The sequence below is a fragment of the Ostrea edulis genome, chromosome 2 (assembly GCF_947568905.1).
Source record: "Ostrea edulis chromosome 2, xbOstEdul1.1, whole genome shotgun sequence".
Taxonomy (NCBI): domain Eukaryota; kingdom Metazoa; phylum Mollusca; class Bivalvia; order Ostreida; family Ostreidae; genus Ostrea; species Ostrea edulis.
The window spans coordinates 2,203,019-2,224,200 of record NC_079165.1 but is presented as its reverse complement, the minus strand read 5'-3'; the positions used below and the strand labels follow the sequence as shown (position 1 = coordinate 2,224,200).

The 21,182-nt window shown below is 35.7% G+C and overlaps 3 protein-coding genes across 4 annotated transcripts in view; 2 read left to right on the top strand and 1 right to left on the bottom strand.

Moving 5' to 3' along the window:
* Window positions 1-21,182, top strand: part of LOC125681851 (N-alpha-acetyltransferase 50-like) — a 205,487-nt gene that overhangs the window by 79,841 nt on the left and 104,464 nt on the right. The gene's annotated exons all lie outside the window — the stretch shown is intronic.
* LOC125681852 (BTB/POZ domain-containing protein KCTD21-like) lies at window positions 1,435-3,037 on the top strand. The gene is made up of 2 exons (XM_048922108.2): window positions 1,435-1,905; window positions 2,325-3,037. Exons 1-2 carry the CDS (start codon window positions 1,703-1,705, stop codon window positions 2,593-2,595), a joined length of 474 nt encoding a protein of 157 aa, XP_048778065.1. The 5' UTR covers window positions 1,435-1,702; the 3' UTR covers window positions 2,596-3,037.
* Window positions 5,928-19,188, bottom strand: LOC125681849 (zinc metalloproteinase nas-14-like). Of its 2 annotated transcripts, none has more exons than XM_056157274.1 (7): window positions 19,010-19,188; window positions 16,268-16,344; window positions 13,538-13,594; window positions 11,311-11,401; window positions 7,116-7,259; window positions 6,834-6,995; window positions 5,928-6,216 (listed from the first exon to the last, which is right to left on the bottom strand). In XM_056157274.1, the coding sequence occupies exons 1-7, from the start codon at window positions 19,065-19,067 to the stop codon at window positions 5,975-5,977; spliced, it is 831 nt and encodes a 276-aa protein (XP_056013249.1). In that variant the 5' UTR covers window positions 19,068-19,188; the 3' UTR covers window positions 5,928-5,974. The 2 variants fall into 2 exon arrangements, with proteins under 2 accessions (XP_056013249.1, XP_056013248.1); XM_056157273.1 differs by having other exon boundaries at window positions 7,116-7,262; window positions 19,010-19,184.

The following is a 21,182-nucleotide window of genomic DNA, read 5'->3' as shown; positions in this document are numbered from 1 at the left end:
GTTTTTAAGGTCATATCCGAAAGATCCGTGACCTTCACCGCTGATTCCTGACGCTTGGTGGTAATGTGAATGTTATTTTATTACTGTCTCAGTATGATTGACACTAACCACAATACTTATGAAAAGGTGACGATAATGAATAGTAATCAATCTTCTATCTCCCGTAAGAATAAAAAAAATAAGAGTTGGTCAAACATGGACCCCTGGATATATCAGAGGTGGAATCAGGTTCCTACGTGGAGTGAGCATCCCCTGTCGACCGGTCACACCCACCGTGAGCTCTATATCTTGATCAGGTAAACGGAGTAAACCGTAGTCAATGTATGTAGTATAGTATTATGTCCGACTTGATTAATGATATGGTTTGATATATTCGATCTCATGAATTATGAATACCCTGGTCTATAAACCAGGTTCTTGAAATGAAGACACAGATGGCGTTTGTTTCATTTCAGAAATAAATTTCATTTTTGAAAATACATGAGTGTATGGCCTGTAACGCGTCACGCCGGTATACTCCATGAAGCAATAACGTGCATCACAATGTGGAATGTTATGGACTTTGAATCCATTTGTTTCCTTCTCATATGGAAATTAACTGGTTACCAGCGCGGAAAATTCAATGGCTTTGATATTATGCATCGTCGGAAACCCAGGGTTGATTACGCTTCGTTCCTCTCTCCATCATCAGTGGGTCTATTCATTCCTACTCGCTCGTTCTCATGAATAATTAATGACTCGGAGGCAATTTCATTGGACGCTCATCGTACACCCTGAGCGAATTTGTCCAATCAACAAGACGCTTTCGGCCCAATTTCGGTATACAATAGTTGTGATTGCAAAGTTAAGTTAGTGTAGCATTAACTTATAACAGAAGAGTTCCGTTACTATAACGATTACTTTGATTGGACGATATTTTTAAATGTTTATTCATGAGAACGAGCGAGTGGGAATGAATGGACCCACGGGTGATGGAGAGAGGAACGAAGTGTAATCAACCGTGGGTTTCCGACGATGATATTATGGAGAGCTTGTCCTAGCGACAAAACTTATCCCAAGATGGAGAAATCCGGAGTGTAATGTTGCTTCGGGATCGGTGGCATGTTAAAATCCAAAGCGCTGTCATTCGTCTACACGGTCTGAAATATTGAATGTTTAAAGTCAGCATTTCGCAAATTTTATATTCGTTATAACGATCTAATTTACAAATACAACCTATCGTTAGGTTGAATGCTGTCTGACATGTTAGGTCGTTCTTTATACACTGATTTTGACTATGGATGACTACGTTTACGGTAAGTTTGACCGTTCAACTGGGAATGCTTACTACTCCTAGGTTCCTGATACCACCACTGGTGCGTCCAGGGGCCCGTGTTTACCCTACTTTTGGTTTTGTATTCTATATATAGGAATTATGATATTTATCTTTACTTTTGCATACAAATAGATCAAACAATGTACTGAAGCAAAAAGATTTAGATCCTGTTATACATTGTTACTTAAGTTTATGTTTCATGTCACGAGTTAAGATGAAGGTTTTAGCGAACTTGCAAGGTTACACGTCAAAGCAATTCAGATTGTGTTTATAGAAAGGATTATATAGATATAAAGTAACGTACATGCTTTCATCACCTGGAGAAAACATACGAATGGGATCTATAATGCAGGTGAACGCGAGTAGTTCGATTAATCTGTAGACCGTATGGCCATACAACGAATGGCGGATCGCGCTCCCAGGGATAAAATTCTGAAGCTAAATGTAGGAGGGGTGTTCTACACGACAGCCAAGTCCACGCTGACCAGTGTATACGGAAGTTTTCTATGGAGGATTGCCACGGGGGACGTGTCTGTTATGAGAGATGAAAAAGGGAGCATGTTTATAGATCGCGATGGATACGTATTCAGGTAAGGTGTGGCGGCAATGTTTGTCATTAGAGGGGGTAGTGGGGGACATGTAAACATTTACTTGAAACTTCCTGACTTTTGGCATATTTTTTTTCCGCCATACATGAGCGTAGAGTAGATGGGATTTATAAACTTGATCTGTAATGCAGGCTTTAGATACATTGAGATTAAATCACCAAAAATGCGAGACATTACCCAGTATTTAAAATGTTCCCTTATATTCTAATTTGCTGTAATAATTTTGTATAGATATTGATTTTCAAATTGTGTGATGACTTGTCTCACATGCTGTGCGGTTTTCTTAATGTATACCGTGAATAAATCAATAGAACAGCTTTATCTACATTTAACGTGTCTGCCCGCATCAGATGAGCGCCTTTCAAAGAAAACGATTACCTAATTATGTAAAACATTTACAGGTATGTCCTTAACTTTCTCCGCTCCAATCGACTGATTGTTCCTCAGGGGTACAAGGAACTGCACATGCTCAGAGAGGAGGCGGATTTTTACGGATTGGAAGATCTCTGCTCACAAGTTGATAAAATCATCAAATCTCGAAAACGGAAACCCCGAGCCCGACTGTCGCGGCGCTTAAGCCAGAGTTGGGGATCGGACCTGACTAAGATCTGCACAGACGAGAATGGATCAGTCATTTTTGAGGATGAAGGATCTGACTATTTCTATGATTAGTTGTGAACAAGGGAATTAGTAAAATGCACTGGTTAATTTTCCAGTGTGAGATTAAATTCCATTGCACATGTATTAAATGGGGTGAATGGCATCGTTTTCCTGTTTATGGTGTTGCCTGTATTTCGATTTTTTGGTGAGTTGGAGGCTAATTATTTTTTTTATACAGAAGCTGTGGCATATGGCGCTCTATTACGTTGTTTGTATGTAGTTGTCTGTATGGTCAATAAGGCGGGAACGTTTTTGTAACGATTGATTTTGTGTGCATGATTCACTTGATTGAATGCAGATGTTCGTTAATCGTGTGAAATGTAAAGAGCAAACTATGTTTATTTCGTTTCGTAAGGCACTGTTTCTATTGAGCTATTGTGTGCACCAGCATATACTGTATTCAGAGGGGGAAAATCACATGTGGTGGGATATTAAAAAAGAGATAGTTTTTATACTTTTGTGTCATCTGATTTTTAATCCATGCGACTTTGGTGGACAGATCAAACTTCTGCCAATATCCGTTATCAGTCACTTTTAGGGTGTAACCTATCAACAGGGGGTGTTTACTCCTCCCAGACACCTGACCCCATCTCTGGTGTGTCCAGGGGTCCGTGTGTGTCTGACCCCACCTCTGGTGTGTCCAGGGGTCCGTGTTTGTCTGATCCCATCTCTAGTGTGTCCAGGGGTCCGTGTTTGTCTGATCCCATCTCTGGTGTGTCCAGGGGTCCGTGTTTGTCTGATCCCACCTCTGGTGTGTCCAGGGATCCGTGTTTGTCTGATCCCATCTCTAGTGTGTCCAGGGGTCCGTGTTTGTCTGACCCCACCTCTGGTGTGTCCAGGGGTCCGTGTTTGCCCATCTCCTATTGTGTATCCTGTAGGAGTGATGAGATTGACCACTGTTTGTTATCCTTATTTGTTCACTCAACCATACAATGTAATAACACCTCCAAATAGATAAGAACCAAATTAGAAGTATTCAGAAAAATGTCATTCAGACACTCGAACCATAAGCATTGTTATCGTTTATCGAAAATTTGATCTTTTCTGAGAACAGTTCATGGCGCATTGTTTAAATACAAGCATATCTAGGTCGAACCTTAGTGGTACTGTACTCGGCTTCGAGGGTTCTTCTTTGAGATCTATTCATCCCCAGTTTTTGTATTTCCGGAGTAAGTTGTGTAGAGATCCAGTTTTTGTACTTCCGGAGTAAGTCGTGTAGAGATCCAATAAGTTGTCATGATGTCTGTCTTTAAGCACTATAATAATGTTAAACTGATGATGTTGATTACTTCAATTTCCTAAGAGGTGTATTATCACCATCACATTGATTAGAAAATGAAATTCAAAGAAATGTAGTTAATTTGCATTTTTCGTAAGGGACGCCTTCATCAACGAATGTGATGTCAAATTGAAACATGACTGAAAATTCTCTTCCCCGCATGTATTGTTTAGTATAATTTCCTGCCTAGCCTTTTAACCTCTAAATGACTACCCAAGAGGAATGCTTTTTGTAGTCATCATACAGGATAGCGTCGGTATCAAGTACTTATGGTTATCTACTATGTATGTACATTACAACTCCACATTTGTTTAATGTGTCTATGCAAAGAACTATGAGAAATCCATAAAAAGTGAGGATAGCGAACAGTGATCAATCTCATAAATCACAAAAAGAATTAATTAAAAATAGGGCAGATACGGACCCCTAAACACCTCCAGAGCCTCTATCTGAGGTGGGATCGAGTGTCTAGGAGGAGTAAACACCCCCTGATGATCGGTTACACTCGCTGAGAGCCCTCTATCTTAATCAGATAAACGGAGTAATCTGTAGTCAAAATCAATATGTAAAGAATGGCCTAACAATTGATATGAATCACGTCCGACAGAATCCAACCTCACAACAGGTTGTATTTGCAAACAAGATCATAGAATTTGTGAAATTATGAGTTTATACGAGACCCTTGAAACCCCAGTAAGATCAACATATTTGTCAGTAACTTGCCTCAATTTAAAAATTGACCATACGCAAAACATGCTCTCTCGTATCGAGTCAGTTGAAATATGGGCTAACACATCACGTGGATACAGATCTTCCATTTATGTGACAATTTATAATGACCCATATGACGTATGTGAGATTATACGTGCACTATGAGGAAATCTTGTAATCCCAGTAAACCAAATGTTTTTTTCTCAAATGTTAAGAATTTACAAAACAAAACCCCTAACCATAATTCTATATGAGAATTCAAAATCACTAAACATTTTAAAAAGTTTGAAACAGACACACCAATCATATCGAAGGTGTTTTAGGCAGTGTTATAATGCACCATGATTTGTGGTTTACCACTGTCGGGTATCCCCCTACAACTTCATCTCTTGAGGTTAAACCCGAGGCCATGGATCTGAAAGAATGACATAATTTACACAACACAAACAATTAATATGTATGGTATTATCTATCAATAGTTCTAAAAAACGAACCTGTAAGAATGTTGATTATCTTATCCTAGTCTTGGGTCTGGGAATCGAAGCTTAACCCCCCACTTGCTACTAGGCGACTAAATGGGGCGGTCCTTCGGATGAGACCGCAAAAACCGAGGCCCCGTGTCACAACAGGTGTTGCACGATAAAGATCCCCCTGCTCAAGGGCCGTAAGCGTTGAGCATAGGCCGAAATTTTGCAGCCCTTCACCGGCAATGATGACGTCTCCATAATTATGAGTGAAAAAATCTCGAGTGGGACAATATACAACCAATCAATCCTTTGTGACTACATGAAAAACTGAATATTACGAACTGTGACCAATTTCATAAGTCTTATAAAGAATATTATTATACTAAATTTAGAGTAAGGCAAACACGGACTATATACTATATATACTAGCTCCTGGAGACATTAGCGATGGGATAAGGTGACTAGGATGAGTAAACATATCCCGTTGATCGGTTACACCCACAGTAAGCCCTCTATCTTGGATCAAGTAAATGTATTTCATGCAAAGGTGAAGAGTGATCAATCTCATGAATAACTCCTATAGTTAATACAAAATGAAGAGTTGGGCAAACACAGAGGCCCATGAAGATGCGTGCACATTGACGTACTTCACGCATACTTGATATTCGCAATACCCTCACAGATGGGAACTTTGATGAGGAGTTTATATATAAGTCGTGATATTATTCGGATATACCAATCTTCATGCAAACAAAACAATGACGGGTAGTCCCCAAGACAGTTTTCTCAGAGACTACAATGGATTATGCCGGGGCCATTACAGCTGTTGTATTCCATGACATAATGACTATTAATGATAATATAAATGATGACATAACGCATTTCACTCGGGTATTAAGCAAATCTATTAGACAAAATGTTCACTCGTTGAAACTTAACCCGACTGTTCACATTTGTTGCATGTTTTTCGACATAGATAGTTCAAATCAGCGTCGGGGCACACCAGGGTCTTCACTTCCGGGTCAGAACAGTGTGCTATATCGTAGTCCTCGCAGACCCAGGGCGGAGGAGTGGTGGTAGTGGTAGTGGTTGTAGAGGTAGTGGTGGATGGTTTAATGGTAGTTTTTACTGTAGTTGATTTCAGTGTTGTGTGTGTATTGGTATAAGGTTGGAGATCTGTTCCAATATATGATAAAGCAATTAAACAGCTGTTTTAGAATTTTTTGGATTTTGGCTAATATATTTGACAAATTATTGTCTATTATATGAAATAGTGTATTATACTACATAATAAAGAGCGTGAAAGAGTCCTATTAATGCAAGTAATCACTTATCCTATCACAATTAAAAAGTTTTAGCAATCAAGTTAGAGGAATTACACACATGCTACACGTACTACGGTGTAACACGATGGTTAGATGGGATATTATCTGCTTCTCTGAACATAGAAAACTTTAGCTATTTATTTTAATTACATGTATATAATATAATAAAATATACAAATTTTATTATTATTATGTCATAATGTGTAATAAGTAATTTCTTCAGCCCTAACAGTGAGCAGTCATTGTTTTGTTGCTTATGATATAATTGTATTATATAGGAAAGGAGAAAATTTATGACTGGATCAGGAAATCGAACTCGGTACACCTGCATTTTTAAGTCAGTTGATCTAACCACTGAGCTACCCAGGCTGATTTCCACGGTCCATATAGCCCTAACTACTACAATATACCGGGTAACAGGAAAACCTTACACTAGTTGGACGTTGTACATTTATCATCCCTACTTACCGCATTTATTACAAGTTTTCTGACAATATTGGACTGCGCGCGCAGGATCTGAGCAGAAGAACACATTTGCCCCCGGGGCCGAGCAGAGGTCCGGCTTGTTGTCTATACATGGGACGGTGGTGGTGGTGGAGGTAGTGGTAGTTGGCGCTGCAGTTGTTGTGGCTAATACAAGCAAATTATACCAAAGGCAATACAACACCGGTTATTGGAAACATCATTATATTAATTGGAATCATGTCAAGAAGGTTAATTCAAAAGCCTCAACTATATACGTTCACTCACTACATTTCCCACATGTCTTTCTGCACCATTTTAGAGACAGGTCAGGATCGGAGCAAATGGATGTTTGGACAATAGGAGAGCTACAGAAGGCAGAGTTCATATCCATACACACTTCCGGCGTTGTAGTTGTACTGGCTGGCTGTCCTTCTGGGTGGAGAATACCATACATATTAACGTCACTGTAAAGAATGGTTTAACCTACAGGTTACTGGATTCGTCCTTATGGATTAGTATCCCCGTGTGTTAGCCTGAATTATATTCTAAGCTGTGTTTTAGATATAGAAATGTCAACAATATCTGATTTACATAAACTAAACTAGGATTTCACATTCCTGTGATTATGATCTTCGATGAATAGTCGAGGTACACAAACAGTCAAGTGGCGTAGCTAAAGATAGAATAATTGTAAGCCCCCAGAAACTGAGCATGTTCAATTACGGTGGCAAGAATGTTTCATTTTGGGAATAGTTTTAATATCTCAAAAATTATATTGTAATTGAACAGAACAAGTTCTCCAAGATATTATAGGCCAGCTTTAATTTTTTGTCTTTCCACACAACTAGAGTCTTCTAAATACTTTTCAGTATATTTCTGTTTCTTAATATCCTGTTTTGAAATTAGCTACTCAACATTAACATAACAACTTCGCATCTGCATTGAGCAACTGAAATAAAATTTTCACTCATATCAAGACACTTGCTATGTCCAGACTGCCCAAAATGGTGTTTTATTAAAGTAGTCAGATTACCCCAGTCGTTTACAGGGCCCCTAACAAAAGCGTGATCAGAACTATTTTATAAAACACAATACAAACAATTCACTCCTTTTTCCGACTCTGAATACCTACACCAAAGATAGTTTTCACGCCATGACAGGTTGAAGCGCTTTTTCTTTCCACGTATTTCTGAAAGGAAAACAAACGCTGTCGGTTCCCATTTATTTGTTAGTAAAATAACTTCTGTTTGTTGTCAACATTTGACTTGTGGTACGCAATATCTAAATTGATTTAGGTTCCAATCTACTCCCAGGTATTTTGACAGAAACACCTTTGCTTGTAGCAATGTCAGTGCTGCTGTGAGCAGCTTAATGAAAGAAAGGTGAAGATAACAAACAGTGATCAATCTCATAACTCCCACAAGCAATACAAAATAGATAGTTGGGCAAACACGGACCCCTGAACACACCAGAGGTGGGATCAGGTGCCTAGGAGGAGTAAGCATCCCCTGTCGACCGGTCACACCCGCCGTGAGCCCCATATCCTGATCAGGTAAACGGAGGTGTTTGCGTGTGGCAAACTTTGAGTTTCCATCAAGTCTTGAATACATGTATCGGCAGTTTTTGGTTCTTTTAAAAAGTACTGCGAAAATTACTTTGCCCTTTTCCGAAATTGTGTTCTGAAGAGGCAGAGTTGCTTCTTTTCATTCTGATCCGGATTGAAGTACTCTCGAAGATAAGGATCTTATTTCAATCGGCCGAAATCGATTGTAACGAAAACCGTGCAGTTAATATTCGTACAGTATATAGAAGAACGTTCGGAACGCCTCAGGAAAATTTCCGGTACAAACACAAAGTGTTGTCGAGATTTAATATGATAAAATAACTATCTGTATTTTTAAAAAAAATTGCAAAAAACATTTGTAAGCATATGCTTACAGTGCTATAATGTTGCTACGCCACTGATTTAGTCTAATATGACACCAAAGAGGCAAGAATGCGTGTGAAATGCACAAGTTTTACAAAGATATGGCCTGAAAAACTTGTTTTTATTGTTGAGTAAGTGACCTCGATTTGACTCATGCATGCAAAATATGTAACACATGACTGTTCTAAGGAAAATATTTGACAGTTATTTTGCTTATTGTATTTCCTCCCAGAAACTTTGACTGTGTCCACCTATACCCTCCAGACTGACTCCATTAGTCAAACGAAACGTTTCTGTTAAGTATTAGCATTTCATGCTTTTTCAGATATGGTCGTTGTATATCATGTCTCAGTGAACTTAAACTTACACGAATTACTAGTACCTTTCGTCTTGGTATTGAAATGTCCTCAGTCCTTAATCAAACTTTGTGTCACTTATGACAATCTAATATTGCTTTGCTGCGAAAGTATAGCTTGTTTTGAAATGACTTAAGCTTTGGTCATGACACATCTGCCTCATAAAAAGGTGAAGATAACGAACAGTGACCAATCCCATAACTCTTAAAAAGAATACAAAATTAAGAGTAGGGAAAACACAGACCCCTGGACATACCAGAGGTTAGATCAGGTGCCTAGGAGTAAGCATCCCATGTCGACCGGTCACACACGCCATTAGACCTGTATATCTCGGTCGAGTAAACGGAGTAATCTGTAGTCAAAATCAGTGTGCAAAGAACAGCCTAACAATCGGTATGAAACACATCAGGCAGCATTATTTAAGCCAATGACAGGTTGTGTTGGTAAACTAGATCGTTATAACGACCATGAAATTTGCGAAATTCTTACTTTAAACAAGACTGTTGAAACCCCTGTAACATCAACCTATTTGTCAGTAGCCTGCCTCGATTTAAAAATTGATCATACGTAGAACAAGCTCTTGCGTATTTAATCAGTTGAGAGATATAAACACCATGTGCAGGTGATAAAATATTGCTACAAAAATATAGAAAGTTGACGATGGAGAAGCAAAAAATCGTCCTTTTTGCCATAAAGTTGAGTTGTTAGTTTGACGTTAATATTCATTTTCAATGAAATATCTAAGTACGAAACAAATGTGAATGACTGTGGTGTCTTTTATTTCGAGTTCCCAAGGATACATGTATATCGAATCGACTATACGGGTGTACAGCATGCTTTGTCAGAATGTGACACTATACAGCATGCTTTGATCGGAATCTGACTCTGTACAACGAGCTTTGGTCAGTTTTAATGAGATACTGTCTTTATAGAGCAGTTGAAGTTTATTCATAGACAGAATTTGGAAATTATTTAGGTAAATTACTACTGATGAAAGGAATAGAAAATTTCATTATATTACATATCGAGTAATATATCATTTCATATTTGTTATAAAGCATAAAATGTTAAACTTTTTGGAGTGGGATGTCAAAATGAAATATATTAGAATAGAAGTCTTTCAAATCAGAATTTAGAATTATTTGATTTTGATAAAGAATGACTTTTGTGGGGGAAAAATTAGCCAATTCATGCTATTTATTAATTACAGTGCATCTAAATAATGAATTGCATTGGATAAGTGTATGATTTTTTTCTTCAAAAGTGCGAATGGGTGTGCGAATGTATATGAATGTTATACATATGGTATTGTTTGTTTTAAATCTAGTATCTGTAAACGCTGATTGTGAACAGGAGTTCTGTTCGTTATCTTCACCTTTCATCACATAGGATACCAGACACAAAGGAACAAAAAAACAGAAAATAAGTCCATATTACCCCCATGACATTAGAAATGTCAGTTACTTTAGAGATCCCAGAAGAAAACACATTATCCATGAAACTCTGAGGTTAGTGACCAGAAAAAGACTAGATGAAACCAATAAAAAGGTCTTTCAACAGTTACATCTAATCTACTCCCGCCATCATGAATGGGAGGTCGGTTAGAGGCTGGAAACCTTGGTTTAGATGGTTTAATATCCGAAACATTGACCCCTTTCCCCCACCTCTCTGTAACATCTAGCTAATTTTCTGTCGAGCGTATTCCAGAGGAGTTAGGAGTTGAGAGAGAGAGAGAGAGAGAGAGAGAGAGAGAGCTGGACTTCAGTAATTCACCCAGAAATCGGTGAGATATAAGTAGGTCATCAAATAAATAACGGCGGGAATATTTATTTCCACATCACTAGAATCCAGATACAATCATACTTAAAATGTAGATTTAGTTCTCTCATGTATTATTTCTTTAGGAGCAGCAGAGAATCTTTACGATTATTACACATAATTATGTAATTTAACTTTCGTGGGAGTAATATCAAACTGTACGTTATCAGGAGTGTATTGTTAATTATATGTCAAATAAGACCAGTAAAGTAGAGATCAAGGTCAACTGACAAAAACTGGAAAATAAGGTCAAGAGCCAATTCATTAAAAAATTAAACCGAAACACATTCATCTTTATCTTGAGAAAACTGGGATTGTAACAGGACAGGAACTCTTAAATTACATGTAACCTCTAAAACCAACCAAATCCTGCACTTACCGTTACACAAATCTTGATCACAGCAATGAGTTTTTAATCCATTGACATCTCTCTTTCCTATTATTTGAGTTCCCGTAAACACTGCGCATGTCTAAACGGAAGTCAAAGCACGTTAGGATCGAAATTGCATTTGCATAACGAAAACAATTCTTAATTAAACTCAACATGTTTATATCTTATAAGACAATTTCAATCATGTAGACATATGTACATGTATCACTTAAGTGACCGTAGACGTGGGTATTTTCGTGTGCTGTTACATGTACCATGTAGTTACGCGTATGTCCTTCACAAACCATACGCGTCGTGTTTACTTACGCGGTATCAGAATCTTTAAGGTAGCTCCAACCTCATGTGACGTCATAGGTTTTTGCAAAAATCTTTATTTAATTGAACTTTGAGCATGATAGAAATATACATGTATCTTTTAGAGAAATTTTATTCACCGAATAAAATAAAAATTTGGTAAACTATTGATGCTGAAAAAGTTTTATTATATTTTTCATAAATAATCAAATATTTATAGCAACAACAAAAAAATCCTAAGGATAATGACTCCTATGATGGTATATTTTCTCTACTGTATGTCTATTATACAATGATTTCGCTGATATCAACAAGTTATTTATACATATTTATGAATAACCAGTTTTGGGGAACATTTCATTTAACAAGTTTTTATGTACTTTTTTCAATTTGCGTAATGAAAATGTACGATTTTCTGATGTTGATACATGATATATGAAACGAATTTGGTATTATCTTTGAGTGAGATATATATATATATATTCCTTTATTTGAGCTTATATATATATATATATATATATATATATATATATATATATATATATTCCTTTATTTGAGCTAAAGTTGTGAATCCGAAAGTGTTTTGAAAACTTCCAATACATTGACTGATCAAATACATTAGCCAATCATAATGCTCAGTCACTATCAGATTGAAGATGTAGGGTATTGTATTGTATTGTTTATTGACCAAGAACCATACGGTTCATAGGTATAAAGTATATACAACAACTTATACAATGAAATGATAACAAAACATGATATATCATACTGATGTACATGGACAGGATAGATACTGAGGATAATCTTATAATAACTGAGATTAATAGATGAACATTTATATAGGTATTTACCAAGTTTACATAATTCCGTAATATTTCCAGTTGATAATAGTTGGATAAGCTTGAAAGTGGAGGGGTGTTTATAATAATATTTCTTTAAATACTGTGAAAGCAAGTCAGTCTACACACATCGTGACCGAGAGACATCGATCAGAAGAGAAAGTTTAATAACGGTAAGGTATAGACGTGGCTGAATACGTCTTTCCTATACAAAGTCAGTAATAATATAACTTTATCAGATAATTTACACAGGAATGAGACATTGATCACCTGTACCCTTACTTCCGCTACAGTATTCACAATTGTATAAATTGAGCAAAGACAAACATTGAGCAATATTGAGTAACTGAAGTGAGTAATTTTGAGTTGATCAAATTCTGCTATAATTGTACGTGATTTTATTGTTTCGTTGTAAAACAGCAAATCATTGTCTCAAATTATTCTACTGTCACTCGCTATTCTATATCTCGGAATAAAGCTGAGAGGACCCACATCGCTAATCAATATTTTGAGCAAGGATCTCAGTCTAACTTGAGAAACCAAGCTTGCACGCTACATATATTACTGTCTACGTATGTCTGACATCTTTAGAAAGGTAGCAACATATACGTTTTTTTGGATATTGATTAAACTAAACTGTATTTAGTGAAAATTGATACATGTTTTCCACTTTAAACCATTGATATTGATAAGTCATATGAAGGCAGAGCTACCTTAATACTAAATTGCGTACTGTGGGGATAGCACGCGTGCTGGTAATTTACACGAAAATCTTCACAACGTAACGACATATTTAGTGTGAATAAACCTCACGCGTAAATTTCCACGTTTATAGGTAAGTGAAGGTACCTGTTTATAGGTAAGCGAACGTACCTGTTTATAGGTAAGCGAACGTACCTGTTTATAGGTAAGTGAAGGTACCTGTTTATAGGTAAGTGAACGTACCTATTTATAGGTAAGCGAACGTACCTGTTTATAGGTAAGTGAACGTACCTGTTTATAGGTAAGTCCTGCATTAGTGATTTTTTTCTTCTCCTTTTCATTTTGTTAATCCAGTTACTAATTATGTTTGTAATTCTTACCGAGCTGTCAGAACATCCTAGTGTGAGATTTCCGCCAGTGTTCAAAAGCAAACAACGCTGAAACGGAAACATCAGTTGATAGAAGTCTTGTCAAACGATTAAAACATTTAGCAATCAATGATTTCCCCCATATCAGTATGTAAAATAACTTCTTGCATGGAATTCCAAAAATTGTTTTGGACATGATAAATTTGTATTGCTTTTCCGAGTTAAAAGAGCAAAGTATATTAAGTCCCAATTTTCGCTTCAAAATACATATGTAAGGTTAAACCTAAATAATCTAGTCAATCTAGCCATATATGGGAAAAACCTCAAACTAATTGCAACAGAAATGAAATATTGATTATTCATGCAAGAAAACAAATGCAAACAACATAATTATTAATAAAAATCAGCTTTTGTATTTCAATGGGAATTTTGGGGTAAAATGATCTGTGGTTTCACTTGGTTTAATCATTATGATTATGCACTAGGACATTGACCCTGATGATATTTGTGGAAATTAGTGACGTAATATGTTCTGTAATGCCATTTTCGTCATCTGCGATTGACAAGATTTACCGAAATCGGCGAAATTAGCTGGGTTTTTTATGCCTTTATAATTATTTTTAATATAGAGCACATGCATCAATCATAAAAATGTTTTGTGTGCGCATTAATACAGTTGAGAGTCACTAGAGAGATATTCCCTTTGAATCCGATTGCATTTCATGGTATTCGTTCCCAAGGTCATTGAAGGGAACACTTTAGTAAGAGCTCCACCTTTGATGACCTACGGGATTTAAGCAAATGACAACTTCTGAGAAATTACCTTACATGGATATCTTGGAAAGTATGAGAGATCGCTTCTAACTGTAAATAATACAATCATTTCCAATACCTTTCATAAAATCCACCTTGTTACAATTTATTTGATAAACAATGAGAAATACTAGTTTTTGTTCAGGAAATACCATATTTTTTTTAATTATTATTATTGATTCGCAAATCATTTTACAAGCATGTGTGAATATTGAAAACCTGCGTACAGCCGTCACGGTGATATTGCACGCACCAGTGCCGATAAAACTTAACGATAATAATTATAATAAGTTTTCAATACTATATTTGGAAAAGAACTTAAATATGCTCAAATGATTTAATATAGGTTATAGAACTTATATTGGTGAATATTGGCACTAGTTTGGAGTAAAACAAGTTCGGGAATCAGTCCGTTTTCAGTTTAAGTTTAATTACCCTATGATAAGAAATTACATGTGTATTATTGTCATTTTATTTGTATTTCAAGTCCTGTGATTGGCTCATTCCCGTACCATATATAATAACGTAATGAGTTCGAAGTCACTCTACCGTAAAGCATGCGCTGGATCACCTCGGCCGACTCCATGCATCTAACATCTTAGATGTAGGATACCGAAGTTTGCCGAATGGGACTTGGTGCAGACTTACTGTGATGTCATTTCCTTTATGTTATTGTAACCTTGTCAGATACTTGCATTCTCGTATACCAGAGTCTTGGATCACGTTTAACCTCCGCCGATGGACTGCGTACTTGTGGTGTTAAGTTATCAGAATAACTGTGGAACCAACACAGTTTGAAGAATACACTAGCCTTACAGCGAAGGATATTTCTGGCTCAATAAATGTAACTCAGTAGACCAAGGTATTAGGCCTATTAGCCAATGCCCCAACGCAACTTTGATGTCCTATCTTATTAAGATTTTATCATGTTTTATTCGGGGTTTACATTGTAACATAGAATTACTGAGACTAGGCTACTGTTTGTAGAAATATCATAGAACTCCATTGTTTTTAGACATATGGAACTTCTGAAATCAGGCTACTATTTTGTTAATCTGTATACTCTGTACATATTGCAGGATAAAGAGAACAACTCTAATAAATGTTTAGTAATATATAAGTGATATTGTTCTAATCTTTATACTCTGTACATTTTGCAGGATAAAGAGAACAACTCTAATAAATGTTTAGTAATATATAAGTGATATTGTTCTAATCTTTATACTCTGTACATATTGCAGGATAAAGAGAACAACTCTAATAAATGTTTAGTAATATATAAGTGATATTTGTTCTAGGGTTGAAAACATTTGCTCATTTTCACCCCAATTTCATTTACGGTGCGAAACAGCAACACACAGGAAGTTGTTTTTCTGAAATCGAATCTTTTAACCAAACATAAACATATAGATATACATGTTGTTGTTTTAATAAGTAATAAATCAACTGTAAAGAAAAGCATATCGACCCTACAATCCGTGTTACACGTGATTAGACGATGTTGTTGCTCCTATTATAGTTCGATATATCCGTTATTGAATATGTTTACAGACACATGCTCTCCGAGGTCGATATATCTATTATTGTATGATATGTTTACAGACCTATGTTATCTGAGGTCGATATATCTATTATTGTATGATATGTTTACAGAAATATGCTCCCCGAGGTCGATATATCTATTATTGTATGGTATGTTTACAGACATTATGTTATCTGAGGTCGATATATATATTATTGTATGGTATGTTTACAGACATTATGTTATCTGAGGTCGATATATCTATTATTGTATGGTATGTTTACAGACATTATGTTATCTGAGGTCGATATATCTATTATTGTATGATTTGTTTACAGATATTATGGGTCGATATATCTATTATTGTATGATATGTTTACAGACGTTTCGATGTACAATGTATTTACCTTTCCATCTGGACAAGTGATGGTCTGAGTACAGGTGCTGGTTTCAGGGATGTTGAAACAATTGTAGCACGACAGACCTTTAAAGAAACCACAGTTCATCGATGTCCAAACTCGAAACTTACTCAAACTATTTGTATTCTAGCCATGCAAATGGGATGTGTCGGGCTGGTATTATTTGAATAAAGCGCGTCATGCGATATTCGATAAAGTTACATATGAAGGATTGTTGTACAATATTTACATTTACTTTTTAATCCTTTAATAGGAAGCATTAGAAAATTATCCTAGACATCTCCATATGAGTGGAAAATTATCGGGCTGGACGATAAGCAATATACAAACAATCAATCAATAATGATATATTATAACTGCAGAGACCGAATCCTTGAGGTCGGTAAGGCGTATGGACACTCTCGAGCATGGCGTCTGCATCTCGGCCCTACGTGTGCTGAATGAAAACAAAGATTAGTTGCCCATTCCCGTATCTATGGAGCGCCAAATTAACATAAACTCAAATAATTGAAGATATCTTCAATTATTTGAAGATATCATCAATTCAATTATTGCTCTCTTTAATTGAATTAATGCGCGCATTAAATCAATTATTGCTCTCATCAAATGAATTAATGCACGCTTCAATTCAATTATTGCTCTCATCAATTGAATTAATGCGCACATCAATTGAATTAATGAGAGCAATACTCGATTTAATGCGCGCATTTATTCAATTATTGCTCTCTTCAATTCAGTTGATGAGCATCAATTGAATTAATGAGAGCAATAATAGATTTGATGCGCGCATTAATTCAATTATTGCTCTCTTCAATTCAATTGATGAGAGCATCAATTTCGTAGAAATATTGCTCGCAATAATTGATTTAGAGCTCGGTATAAATAATTTGATGATCTCTTTAATTTAATTGAAGATATCTTTAGTTATTTACAATGCTTTTGTATAAGGGATTAATGCGCGCATCAATTTTTTTTAAAGAGAGCAACAATTCAATTAAAGAGATCATTAATTCAATTGTGGATATGTTGAATTGAAGATATCTTTAATTATATAGTTGCTCTCTCTAAAAGAATTATTGCTCTCTTCAAATGAATTAAAGATATCATTAATTTAATTGAAGAGAGCAATAACTGAATTAATGCGCGCATTAAATCAATTATTGCTCTCATCAAATGAATTAATGCGCGCATCAATTCAATAATTGCTCTCATGAATTTATTTAATGCGCGCATTATATCAATTATTGCTCTCTTCAATTGAATTGTAGCGCGCATCAATTCAATTGTTGATATCATTAATTCATTTGAAGAGATCATTAATTCAATTAAAGCGCGCATCGATTCAGCAGAAGAATTAATGGTATCATCAATTCATTTAATGCGCGCAATAATTCAGAATTGAAGATATCATTAATTATTTGAAGAGATCTTTAATTAAATTGTTGCGTGCATCAAATGAATTGATGATATCTTCAAATAATTGAAGATATCTTCAATTATTTGAGTTTATGTTAATTTGGCGCTCCATACGTATCAGACACCGTAAATGCATCTCATTCGGGATCCTGCCTCTAATTGATTAATATTACAACCAAACACAAGAAAGTAGTCCAAATGTGGAAGTCTTCAACAATTGTTCATTCGGTAATTGTACACTTTGACAATATGGCTAACAGACACCGGTTCACCACCTTTCAGTGATTTTACCTACGCTGTTTACAATTAAATAAGTTTGAAAAATACAAACTGTTTAATGGTCAAATAGTACAACTTTGTTCATACCGGTAATCTAATATTTGTTATATTTAATTGTAAATTAATTAAAAAAGAATTGAATTATTAATTCATCCAGCATTGTGCATTCTTTTCGTTTTTGATATGACATCACATGATCTGTTCCAGTGGCTGTTCCGTTAATTGCCAAAAGGATTTAGCGTGAATTTTAAGAATATAGATAAAAGATGCATAAATTGAAAAAAGGTTTTCAGAATGTAAATATAAGCACTAAATTATTATTTTCTGAAAGATGCAGTCTCATATCTGCATTTAAATGTACTATCACAAAAGCTACTTTTTGCTATTATGGTTGTGGTTACATTATAATTTAAGATCCATGTCAGTTAAATGATTTTGACCTCAGATTCGATGAAATTATCGATTTAGGCAGCTTGGCTGATATTATCTCTGCGTGACAGTTGATACTAAGTATTACTCGGCATTATTTGAAGTCGGTCCATAAATACATATATAGCCTGATATCGAAGTCCATAGTTGTGTATAATATTATCTTGTTCTACATTGCGACATTTGTTAATAAAACTTATGAACCGTCTATCTAATAAGAGGCTGAGATTCGTAAACTGCACCATAATTAATAGTTACTCAATAGGGATTTGTTCGCGTGAGTTATTCATAGATGACCCAATTAGCGAATGTTGAACTTAATAATCTCTTGATTTTTAATTTAGTTCCATATGTTTAATATACTTTTATTGGATTTCCTGTATTTTGCGTTATCCATGAATTTATATCCCAACCCAGTATTCTGTGACTGATGGCCAGTTGAGAGTAAATGTCTAAACAACAATCCAATTACAAATGTAAATGTTCTAAATTGAAACCCGATAAAATAATGAACGATTAGCTATGACGATATATAACGGCATGTTTTATGTCATTGGCACTGGATCGTGACATTAACTTTCAAGTTGAACATGAATAAAACTTTACCAGTAGCTGCGTTAATATCAAGCAATATCCACACAAACAGGAATGGTGTAGTTCCCATCTTATCAGTGTAAGGTCAAGAAGAACGGAAAGTTAATGCTATATAATCTCCAAACCATACTCTAAACCGGAGTTACTCTTACTCAGTTCTCAGAATGTCAGGATAACTCAGGTGAACCCACATACCACTGTCGCGAACTCTTCATATGGAAGCGAAATTCTCTACAAAATATCAACATGCAAGACTTTCCACTCATGTTTCTTAAAAGAAAAGTTGTTCAAAGATATCGAACAGTGATCAATCTCATAACTCCTATAAGGAATATAAAATAGAGAGTTGGACAAACATGGACCCCTGGATATAGCAGTGGTGGAATCGGGTGCCTAGGATGAGTAAGCATTCCCTGTCGACCGATCACACTCGCCGTGAGTCCTATATCTTGATAAGGTAAACGGAATAATCCGTCGTCAAAATCAGTGTACCAAGAAGTATTGAATAATTGTAAAGCATTTGAACCACAGGGAATAAGCCCGTTTTGGGCCTGAACTCTGTGATACCATAAATATAGAAAGGGGTCTAACTCTGACCCAGATAAAAAAAACTACCCACTCGCTTCAAATACCTAAACAAAAAATCAGAAACTAGGTGCGATATTCGTAATTTGCCAGTCTCCTTGAATTTTAACTCCTGTTCTTGCATACCAATTCAAGCCAAAAGTTCTTTAAAATAACATAGATATACGTCATCGTTCTCTCGAGTTCACGTTTTTATTTTTATTAGAACATTTACCGGTCCAGGTCAGTGAAATTCAGACTAGTGTGGAAGATTTCGAACCAATCAATTAAAATTTCACATCAAATGTACGCTACTTACTTCCTCATACTTTAATAAAGTTCTTTATGTTCGCCATATCTAGGTCGCTTATTCTACAAAACATCAACTCCTGACTCTATCTGCCATTTTGAGAATCACACTAAAGACCTGAAATACCTAAAACTGTAAAGAAGGGGGAAATGAGTAAAAATAATCTAAATAAAATGAAATAAACAAAAATTAAAAATTAAGAAAGCCAAAAAATAACGTTCAATTTTCTTCTGTAGGTGCAATATCACAAGAATAATGTTTTGATCAATTCTAAGGTATTTAAGATTTAGAACTTTTTGATTAGTGAATCCTTCCGCCACAAAATATAGTCCCTATCAAATCCTTTCAAAATTTGAATTGACACAAAAAATTATATAAATTGGATAGGATTCAGCAATAGATATGTAATATGTTTGCACCAATGGGATCAGCATTGAACAGGCTTGTTTTCGTGTGCGAAAGTAAAAGTATATCGGGTCTTTAGTGCTTCCATTAAAATGGCAGATCTTGTCAACAGTTAATGCTGCTGAGGAAAAAATGAGTCATACATAACATGTGTCATTACAAAATGTTAACTTACGGTAATTCAAGTACACAAATTAAGCACTGTATGTTGTTTGTCTACCGCTGAGCTGATTTCGCACACGAAAATAAGCCTGTTAATGGCGATGCAAACTCCCCGTCGAGGCCTCATTACGTCACCTACGAATAGACCTCTCCTATGTGACGCACCACAATATACAGATTTGTATATTGTGAGTCTGCGATTATCACGCAGACAAATTACACTAAAGAAGTAGTTCGCAGTTAAAAGTTTGAAGATATTAATATTAAGAGCATTAATATAAAAGTATGGATTTTATTTTAAACATAAAATGATCAAAAGATCATTAAAAAGTAGGGAGACACTGTTCAAATTATTGTGTAAAGTAATGAACTGGATGTTTACGTTCTTGTTTTGAAAGTTGTTTACGTTTGACGTTATGTTTTTTCGTCATTCTACAGTGACGTCACAGTATACTCGGCCTAAGAAATCGCTATCCCATAATGCCTAAGTGGAAGAGTTTGGTTTGTGAGCAAACGAACTCTGGTGGAAGTTTGATGGCGATGTAGAAATAAGCAGTGAAGTCTAGTCCCCAGTAATGCAACTGCGCAGGATGCTACAACTAAGTATTCACTAGTTCAATGCTGATCCCATTGGTGCAAACATATTACACATCTATTGCTGAATCCTATCCAGCTGAAATTTTTTGTGTCAATTTAAATTTTGAAAGGATTTGACAGGGACTATATTTTGTGGCGGAAGGATTC

Excerpts from the sequence above, each read along its gene's own strand:
- LOC125681852 (XM_048922108.2), top strand. The coding sequence starts at position 1,703 with ATGGCCATACAACGAATGGCGGATCGCGCTCCCAGGGATAAAATTCTG. Across the intron at positions 1,906-2,324 it reads CGCGATGGATACGTATTCAG|GTATGTCCTTAACTTTCTCC; the intron begins GTAAGGTGTGGC and ends AAACATTTACAG.
- LOC125681849 (XM_056157273.1), bottom strand. The coding sequence starts at position 19,067 with ATGGGAACTACACCATTCCTGTTTGTGTGGATATTGCTTGATATTAAC. Across the intron at positions 11,402-13,537 it reads TAGGATGTTCTGACAGCTCG|ACATGCGCAGTGTTTACGGG; the intron begins GTAAGAATTACA and ends ACTTCCGTTTAG. Across the intron at positions 6,996-7,115 it reads AAAGACATGTGGGAAATGTA|CCACAACAACTGCAGCGCCA; the intron begins GTGAGTGAACGT and ends TGCTTGTATTAG.